Source organism: Crocuta crocuta, unplaced genomic scaffold, assembly GCF_008692635.1.
Source record: "Crocuta crocuta isolate KB4526 unplaced genomic scaffold, BGI_CrCroc_1.0 scaffold57, whole genome shotgun sequence".
Lineage (NCBI taxonomy): Eukaryota > Metazoa > Chordata > Mammalia > Carnivora > Hyaenidae > Crocuta > Crocuta crocuta.
The window spans coordinates 3,287,755-3,298,147 of NW_027532163.1; the positions used below are offsets into that span (position 1 = coordinate 3,287,755).

At 48.5% G+C, this 10,393-nt stretch overlaps 1 protein-coding gene across 1 annotated transcript in view; it reads left to right on the forward strand.

The window, feature by feature from the left end:
• The first annotated feature begins 9,412 nt into the window (after positions 1-9,412).
• CCKAR (cholecystokinin A receptor) overlaps positions 9,413-10,393 on the forward strand; it is a 10,969-nt gene continuing 9,988 nt past the window's right edge. Inside the window, exon 1 of the mRNA XM_077776581.1 lies at positions 9,413-9,740. Coding sequence (XP_077632707.1) covers positions 9,629-9,740 — 112 coding nt within the window. The 5' untranslated portion in view covers positions 9,413-9,628. The remainder of the gene's footprint in view (positions 9,741-10,393) is intronic.

The following is a 10,393-nucleotide window of genomic DNA, read 5'->3' on the forward strand; positions in this document are numbered from 1 at the left end:
CCAGGAGTTAAGGTGCTATAATTACTCTGTGACCTGTTAGTGGCTTCCTACGACAACTGAATTTCAGATTCAAGCTTTTATTATCAATAGGCATAGACATTATATTTTTTTAATCCTTAAATCTGACATTTCTCCTTTAATGTACTGGGCCATGAAGGGGGCGGAGATCAAAGGTTCTCTTCTGACTGTACTTTCAGCAGTAATTAGGCCAGATCGGCATTATGGTGCTTAAACATTTCAAGGCACTTGTGCTTCCAATTGCTTTTACTTTTAGTCCAGTTAATGGATTTGGTAGCTGTTATAATCTCAAAATAGTGAGGGGAGATGTGGGTGGATCTGATGCTAGCCGGGCACAACTCTCTAAAAGGTTCCTGTAAGAGCGATGTTTCTGGCTCCCCACACCTCTGAGGCATGTGACCTTCAGGTTTTTAGTGACCCAGCCGTGTGCATCAACCTCATCCTGGGACCATTACTGAACAATGATAGGCGATAATAGTGAGAAGGACATTTTGGCCGGCAGAGCTGGGACATAGACCTCCACCTCCCCCAGAGAGGCACATGCAGGGGGCTTTTGCCTTTTCACTCAGGAAGGAGAAAGAGGTTTGGATGGGGGAGCGCCACAGGGGAGATGAAGGGCCAGGATGGATCTTCAGACAGGATAAGGCACGAAAGAAGCATTCGTGCTCAAAGTGAGTGGTGCTTTTATCACTCACACAGGTCTTTAGAGTTCGTTCAGAACTTCCAAACAAACGCCGTATCCCATGGGATCCTCACGTGACTCTGTGAGTTTCATATTATGATTTCTACTTTATGGATGAAGAACTGAAGGGATGAAGGTCACCTCCTGAGGTCCTGTTCTGGGAGGTCTTCAGAGGCCCTAAGACAGAGTGGGGAAATTCTGGGGCACTGGGGTGGCTCAGTCGGTTAAGCATCTGACTCTTGATTTTGGCCCAGATCATGATCTCACCATTCGTGAGTTCGTGCCCTGTGACAGGCTCTGTGCTGATTGTGTGGGGCCTGTTTGCGATTCTCTCTCTCCCCCCCCCCGCCCCTTCTGCTGCGTGCTCACGCTCTCTCTCTCAAAATAAATTAATAAACTAAAGAGAGAGAGAGAGAGAGTGGGGAAATTCTGAGCTAATTTGTATCTTCCTGCTGACTCTCAAGTTACCAGAGAACTTCTGCCCAGAAGTATCTCCCCCCACGTCTGTCATACACTGCAAAATCCCATTCTGAGATCTAAGTCCTTGAGTCTTAAAGGTGCACAAGCCCCTCGGCAGCTCTACAGAGACCCCATTGAGAGAGGGAGTCAGCCAGTTACTGGTCTCTGATCCCATCAGACTTGATAGTTGTTAGGGAGGTGTTCATGCGGTAGTAGTGAAAAGAAATGAGTATATATGTTGGCACCAACCCTACTGGGGTCTCAGTATTAATTTCTGCAAAATGAAATTATAATAACACAGAGTTACAACTTCCTACGGTTTCACAAGGAATGGTCCTGGGTGCTTACACTACTGTGCAAAACAGACACGGTCCTTGTGTTCGTGAAACTTTAGGCTAGTGTGGCAATCACACGAATGTAATAGCACAAACCATCATCAGTGTAAGAGCAGAATAAATGAAAGAAGAGACCTGGGAGACACGGGAGTGTCCAATGGGGAGGCCTGCTCTAGTCTGGGTCCCGGGGGAGAGAGAGTTTCCCGAGACTGTGGCGCCTTTTTGGTGGGCGGAGCCTAATGAGAGAAAAGAAGCAGAAAGAACAGCAAAGGCTGAGAAGACAATGTGCGCGAAGACTCTGGGGGTCCGGGAAGAAAGTGGGCCCCGGAGCACGACACGGAGGGAGAAGGAAGGATGTCTGGCCCACAGAATGGGGCAGTGGATGAGCCACGGAAGGAGGCAGGTGCCATCCATTCAGGGCCTTACTGGGTTGGAGAGTTTCAGGTAGGCGGTGACATTCTGGTCTGTTGTAAAAGCCCCACACAAGTCAGTGCATGAAGAGGGATTCGAGAAGTCAAAGAGAGGACGGGAGATCAGTTATGGGGGTGCAAACAGTTCTCCATGTGAGAGATGAGGGTCTCGCAGACTAGTGGAACAGCAGAGAAGGACAGATGGAGAGATGTGGAAGACTTGAGCAGAAACGGATCTTCAACCTGGGAAACAACAAGGCAATTTGGTCCCAGAGAGTGGGATAGTGAGCACGGCTGTGGCAGTTAGGAAAAAAGGCAGAGCAACTAAGGCTGTACACTGGAGAAGACTGCTTGGAGATGGGGTGAAGTTGGACCCTCAAGAGCGGTAGATCCCAATTAGGTGGTAAGGAATCAGACAGGCACACTGCAGGCTGGGGAAATATGGTCAAAGTCAGTGACGTGAAAGCTACCATGATGTATCCTGAGCACAGGTGAGGCATAGTCTGAGACGATACAAGAAACTAAAATATGGAGAGTCTAATTCACAGCGCTCTCATTAGGAATTGGACGCAAGAGGTAGACAACCCCAGATAACATTGGCTTCATAAAATAAATTTATTTTTCTTTCTCACATAAATGAAGTATAAAGGTAAGTAGTCCAGAGCTGACTGGTATATCAATTCTAAGACCATCAAGGATGCAGATTCCTTTTAGTCCTTTGCTCTGCTACGTCCGACCATTTACCTCAGGATACAAGATGGCTGCCCCAGCTCCAGGGATCACATCTTCATCCTAGCCAGAGGAAGGATGAAAGGGAAAGAAAAGGGTATGCTTGCTCTCTGTAAAGATACTTCTCAGGTGCTGCACGTTCATTTCTCTCTATACCCTATTGGCCACATTTAGCTGCAGAGGAGGCTGGGAAACATTGCATTAATTCTAGGCAGCCATGTACCCAATTAAAACTTGGGGATCCAATTACTGTATAAAAAGGGGAAAAAGGAAGTGGTCTCTGGTCCACACAGTAGTTTAATGACAGCAATTTGTTAGTTAAACATCATTATCTCTTTAAGTAGGGTTCCTATCAAGCAATGAGGAAAACATTAAGACCACAATAAATATCCTGCCTGGAATGTTCTCCCTGGGAGTCATGAGACTCATTCCCTCAATTCATTCCGATGTCTGCTCAAATGCCACACCTCTGAAAGGCCTCTGATCACCTATCCCTCTCAGTCCCCTACTCTGGCTTTGTTTTCCTCCTTTTCACTGTCTGGCATTATGTACTCTGCTTATTTATGTATTTATCGTGCATCCCCTGCTAGACTGAGAGCTCAGTGAAGGGCACTCACTGCTGTGAATGGTAACTTCATCGGTTCCCACCACCTAGTAGAAGTTCAACAAGTTTTTGTTGATTGGATAAAGAAATGGGCAGAGCACATAAACAATTCATAAAGGACTCACCTTAGATTTATATAAGTAACAAAAGAAGAAACAGAACTGGTAAGTAAACCTACGGAAACCAGGGAACATCTTTGGTCATAAAGGACATGCAAATTAAAACAACAAAGATGGGCTGCCTGGGTGGCTCAGTCTCTTAAGCATCCAACTTCGGCTCAGCTCACGATCTCACGGCTCATGAGTTTGAGCCCCGCATCGGGCTCTGTGCGTTCAGCTCGGAGCCTGGAGCCTGCCTCGGATTCTGTGTCTCCCTCTCTCTCTGCTCCTCCCCTGCTTGCACTCAGTCTCTCTCTCTCTCTCAAAAATAAATAAGCATTAAAAAAAATAATAAAAAGTAAAGCAACAAAGACATGCAAATTAAAACAATTATTAGCAAAATGAAAATGGTAACTAATACTATGCATGCTGATAAAAGTAGGAGAAACCAGCCTTACATGAAACAGCAGCCTTACTAATGAGCTCAGCCTTTGGGAAAGTGGTTTGCCCGGCCTCGGGGTGACAGTCCCAGGAAGGGGTGCCCTCTGCACTGAGCAGCTCCGGAGGGTGGGACTGCCAGCACATCCTGCATGAGTGCTGCCCTTGGAGCTGGCTGGTGGCAGCCCCGATGCCACCCACGTACACCAAATGCCGCAAAAAGGTGTCTAAGTGTTCACTACAGTGTCACTTATAAAAACAGACACCCAGGGGCGCCTGGGTGGCTCAGTCGATTAAGCGTCGTGCTCTTGGTTTTGGCTTTCGGCTCAGGTCATGTTCCTGCAGCTTTGTGAGTTTGAGCCCCATGTCAGGCTCTGCTGCTGGCATGGAGCCTGCTTGGGACTCTCTCTCCTTCTGTCTGTCCCTCCCCAACTCATGCTGTCTCTGTCTCTCTCAAAATTAACAAATAAACTTAAAAAAAAAGAGGGCTAAAAATAATAATGAAATATCCAACTGTATGGAAATATTTTAGTAAATCGGAGTATATGTTCTTTTGTAAAAAAATGTTTTATTTATTTTTGAGAGAGAGAGAGCGCGAATGAGGGAGGGGACAGAGGATCCAAAGCAGGCTCCTCACTGAGGGCACAGAGCCCGACTTGGGGCTCGAACTCACAAACCATGAGATCATGACCTGAGCTAAAGTCTGACACTCAACCGACTGAGCCACCCAGGCACCCCTGGAATATATGTTCTTAATGAAAGACTAGGCATCACTCTAACCTAACACTATGGAGAGCTCAAACGTGATAAAGAGATAATATTAGTTAAAAAAAAAAAAGAATACATAAAATTGTATGTATGTAAAACACTTTGTAAATTCCTTGAGTAATGTGTTGGAGGTTTTTTTTTTTTACTTTCTCATCTAACTTTTTAAAAAGTAAACACATTTTTTCAGAATTTATATTTCTCATTTTCAAAATTGTCATTAAAACTACACGCTCAGAAAGCGGCAAGTGGGATGAATGTGATACACAGCGTAATGATTCCAAATTTGCTTTTAAAAAGACGTGTTTTGAGGAAAAGGCTGGAAAAATACCCACCTAACCATGAACAAATGTGATCTTGAGGCAGTGGCATTAAGGATGCTTTAAAAAAAATTAATGTTCATTTATTTTTGAGAGAGACAGAAAGAGCATGAGCGGGGGAGGGGCAGATGGAGAGAGACAAAGGATCTGAAGCAGGCCTCTCACTGTCAGCCCAGAGTCCCATGTGGGGCTCGAACTCACGAACTGAGATCATGACCTGAGCCAAAGTCGGACACTCAGCTGACTGAGCCTCCCAGGCGCCCCAAGGATGCTTTTAATATTCCTATCAATATGAAACATGATAAATGTCATTATCATTTGCTGGACCTTCATGACATGCCAAGCACCGCCCTGCTGACAGCTAACGTGACAGCTAATCTTCCAGCCGTCCTCTGACGTGGGGGTTACCACTGTGGAGCTGTCTTCCAGGTGAGGAAATAGTTTGAAAGACGCAAAGCAGCCTGCCCACACCCAGCTGCGGCTTGCCGAGCACCAGCCTCACCCAGCAGACATGGTGCGTGCCTTCCTCTCCAGTGGAGAAGGCCGTTCCCTTCATCCGAAAGGAGCCGCTGTGGTTTNAGTACCATTGTGTCCACCCCTGGAGTGGCCCAGCCCAGGCAGCCAGTTCCAGAAGCCTGCATGGTTAGGGGAGGTCCAGGAAGGAAAAGCGAGCAGGCAGCAGGCGGGCTGTGTTTGGGAGCAAGGGACTTAGAGGGCCACACTCAGAGCAGCAGAGTGCGGAGAGAACTGCAGACGAGGGAAGTTTAAGAGATGTCAGGCCACCCCGTGAACTGGGTGCCCCCACAACATGCCTGTTACCCCGACCACGGGCTCCGGAGTGGTGTCTGAAAGTAGCACAACACTGAGAGTGAATCATGCCAGGACCTGAAATGCATTATAATTATTCGTGTATCTCTTTTTCTTTACAAAATGTGTCATGACCATGGGATTGGTGTGACAATGAGGAAACAAAAATATACATAAATCTTTGTGTGTCTTTTAGCACAATTCTTCCTTAATATCGAGAACGGTTTAGGGAGCGGCTATGCATTTCGTTACCTAGGAATCAAGGGAGGTGGCTCATATTCTGTCTTTCTAGTATTTGCCGGAGAAAGAGGCCCCATCACCACAAGGGCTTCGTGGGGTGGAGGAGAGAGCTGGGCTTGGGCCACCCGGTACCGTGTGCCTTGAGGATGGGAGGCACTTAAACCATTTCAACTCAATTTAGCAAATTATAACCAGTTTGCCTAGAGCTGTGCTGGACCACAGGACAGGCTCCGAGGTAAGAAGGGCACTCCCGTTTTGCCCAGTGCATTATCACCTGTCTCCCACAGTGGACTGAGGATTTCATGGTGCAGGGGCTTCACCAACTTTGCTCATGGCTCATTCCCCTGAACCTAGTGCAGTGCCTGGAACTCGGAAGCCATGCAAAAGATGGGTGTTGAGGAATGAAATAAGGGCGAATACCCTAGAAAATGGCTCTTCCCTTGAAAGCCCTAACATCTCCCATTGGAATTCCCTTTTCTGGTTTAATTCTTACATAAAACTGGCTCAGAAGCTCAGAGTGAAGGGGCGCCTGGGTGGCTCAGTCAGTTGAGCATCTGACTTCGGCTCAGGTCATCATCTCACAGTTCCTGAGTTCAAGCTCTGCCTTGGACTCTGCTGACAGCTCAGAGCCTGGAGCCTGCTTCGGATTCCAGGTCTCCCTCTCCCTGACCCTCCTCTGCTCTCTCTCGCTCTCTCTCACCCCGAAAATAAATAAACATTAAAAAAAAAAAAGAAACTCAGTGAAAAATCCAGAGTTTGCGCAGAAAAGAACAAATGTGACAGAATTACAAAAAGGTATAATAAGCAATGAAATATCGGCTGTCTCCATTTGTCACCCTCTATTCAGTCACATTTCCCAGGCACACACTTTACTGTGTCCAGCACTTACGTTCCAGGCATTGTTCTAAGTGCTTTCTATGTATTGCTTTGTTTATGGGTAGCATTATGCTATCCCCATTTTAGAGATGAGCAAGCTGAGGCTCGGAAAGGTTGAGTCATTCGTTCATGTTCCACAGCTGGCCACTGGGGAAGGCCAGGCTTGGGTTCCTCTAGTCTGACACCTGTGCTCATGCTCTTAACAACTTCCAGGGAGCTGCCCGGGAGGCGACCCTGAGATCACTGGCCTCCAAGTCCTCAAGGATAAAAATGCAGATTCCCAGGTCTGGGGCTGGAGGCTCAGAATTCCTGGGAGGGAAGCCTGGAAATCCTCACGGTTTTTTTTTAAAGCACTAACCTAGGTGTTTCAGGTGTGCACTAATCTTTGTAAAGGACAGCACTCAAATGTGCCACACCCCCTCCTCGTGAGTTTACAGTGTCTCTAGCACCTGCCCACCTACACCCCACCCCCACTTCCTGCCAACCACAGAGCAGAATTGGAATAGAGATGAAAGGAGGGAGGAAAGAAGGAAGGGAGGGAGGCAGGAAGGAAGAGGGGAAGAAGGGGGGAGGGGGCAGGATGGGAGGAAGGAAGTTAGTCCAGGGCAGGTCAGCCCAAGCCTGCTACCCTGCCGCCCTGGAACTTGCAGCGCGCTCCTCCCACCGCCAGAACAGCCGCTGATGGGTGGGAAGAACCTCCGTAGGAGCCTCCTCTGTGGCCGGCTGTGTCTGCCCTGGGAAGTGGCTGAACACCCAGCTGCTGGCAACCAGGACTAGGGGGAAATCGAGCTGTTTCCAGGGCTCGACACCTGAAAGTTTACCCCGCCCCAGATCGGGACAGGACTGCACAGGGTCCCCACCTAATGGGCAGGGTCCACATCTTGGAGAGATTCAGCCAACAGGACGTGTGGCGGGAAGGAGGAGGGTCCTCGCGACAGATGGGCTGCGTGATCCTGGGGTAACAAAGGGTCCAAGCCGCAGGAAGTAGAGTGGGGGTGGGTTTGCGGGGTCCAGGAGGGGGTACCCAGCACACTGGTTCTCATAGCCACTCTGAGTCTCAGTTTCCTTCTGCATAGAAGGAAAATAAGAACTATGATTTGATGGCTGTTGGTATTGTGATCTGTGATGTGGTGAGCACTTTCAGTGTGCCAGGCCTGGACCCTGTCTGAAGGCAGGCAGTTTTCATAACAAGTATCTATGAGGCCATTCTGATCCCCATTTGACAGAAGGGAGTGAGTCTTAGATAAAGCAACTTGCCCGGTCGTTCCCAGCAGACAGCCAGTGGAGCCAGGATTTAATTCCAGGTCTGTCTGAAGCCAAGGCCTATCCTCTTAATAACTGCCGATACCTTCTCCAACCTTCCTTCCACTTCTAGTTTCCAGGATCGTGGTTTCAAAGAAAAGAGGTGCCACTCTGTCTTCCCAGCCCGCATCCTGAGCCTCCACGGGAGACATGCCGGCGAGTTCATCTGCATCCAGCAAAGACATGCATAGCTGTCACCTGAGAACCCTGTCGGTACACAAGGGTCTTGGAGGCATCAAGCAAATAGACTGAATCTCAGCCGCAAAGGTTTGAACCAAGGAGCCATCTGTACGATGGATATGGAGGGGCTGTCAAGGGCTACAGAGCATCGAAGAAAACCCAGCCTCCCAGGCTGGTCTTCCTCTCTAACCTTAGCTTTCACTGTTTGCCCATCACTCACTCCTACTGTTACCTGTTTCCCAAATGGGCCACGCTCATTCCCACCACAGGGCCTTTGCACTTGCTGTGACCTTTGCCAAAAACACTGCTTTTCCTGCCCAGAAGAAGCTGTTTTCCCCAGATCTTCCCCAGGCTTCCTCCTTGTCTTCCAGGTCTCAGGTCATGGTCCCGTCCCTCGGGAGGTCTTTCCTGACCACCTCACCTAAATAAGTACCCCCAATCCATTCCTCTCGATTACACCTTCTGGCTTTACTTCCTCTGTGGTGCTTAACACTATCTGGAAGGATCTTGTTCATTATTTGCTTCTGTGTTTAGAAAGTGCCTGGCAGATGGTTGACTCTCAACAAATATGCGCTGAATGAATGGACAAATGAACAAATGGATGAATGGAAAATCCTCCTTTCTTTTTTGGTAACAAGGATCCAGAAACTTACACCCCGAAACACCCCTCTCCTTTCAGTCAACAAGGGCAGAGACCGCGAGAAATAACACAGCGGTTGGTAACAACTTAACAACCATCGGGCAGTTTATCTACACACATTGCCGGGCATGGTTCCAAAGCTAAAAAGGCACTAATTGCTTTTATATAAGGAGGTAGAAACACAGTCCCTCCGTGTCCTTTAGTCCCAACAATGCTCTGCATTATCGGATCTGTTACCGTGTTAATTGTTGCTGCACCACACAGCCAGTTTGGGCTTTATTCTGCGTACGTCTGGGTTGGTGACAGCTTCCTATACAGAGAGAGGTACTGGGCAAGCGTGTGCGTTTGTGCGTGTCTGTGCAAGTGTGCCTGTGTGCGTACAAGTGTGTATGCGAGCAGTGACACTCTGGGAAGGGTTAAGTCACAGTCGGGCTGTCTGTGCTCAGGGCCCTAACACTGGCCCGGGAATGGGAGGGGTGGGCTCAGAAGGTGGAGCTGGCTTGGCTGGAGTGAGCTGCCTTCTCCAAGACAGGAGCGCAGTTGCTCGCCCGGCTGGACCGAGCGTGGTGAATGCATGTCGCCTTCAGGAATGGCTGAAAACGCCCGCACCTGGAATTCCCTTCCTCCCTGCCCCTCCGCAGCAGGTTGCATTTGGGAGTCTCTCCGATCATCAGAGGAATGAGCAATTCACCGGCTCGCCAGCACTTGGAGAACAGCAGGCAGGGATGGATGTGGTCAACAGCCTTCTCGTGAATGGAAGCAACATCACCCCTCCCTGTGAGCTAGGCATCGACAATGAGACGCTCTTCTGCTTGGATCAGCCTCATCCTTCCAAAGGTACGTGTCAGACACTTGTTATTTTCATTCAGAAAATGATTGAGGGAGAAGACAGCAAAGGCAAGGCTGAGAGAGAAAATATAACAAAGTCCTCGTGAGACAAGGCTGGGTAAAGTCGTGCGTTCACAAGTTTGGATAAGAGATCAAGAAGCAGAATTGAATCCAATACCCTTACCGTTCCCCGTGGGAGAGTTGAGGTGGGTGTATAGGACTCGGAGGTGGGGGCGAGGGGGGCAAATCCAAGGAAGGAGGGGCCGAAGTGTAATAAGGAGATCAAAGTGTCGAAGCTGAAACTTACCAGCATCTCAGAAAAGGTGCTCTCACGATCTAGCTGTCACCTTCTCTCGGGGGAAATCTGGCATGGAAAAGTGATGAAAGTAAAATAACGCTTAGCAGCCAGGAGAGAAAGCAATCACGATTCACTGGAGAAGCTTTGTTAGGAAGCAAAAGTGGTTCCCTGACTGACTCTTTCAGAAACCAACCTTTTCGAAGCAACTGAATCCCTGTGCGCTCCTCACTTTGTTTCTGCAAAATGTTGTCAATATAGGACTAGTTGGGTTCAATCAGGTACACACACCCTGGCAAAAAAGTAACAGGCTGCAGGAAACAACCGTTCATTTTGTGTGCTATGGTTTTAACATTCTGCACCCATC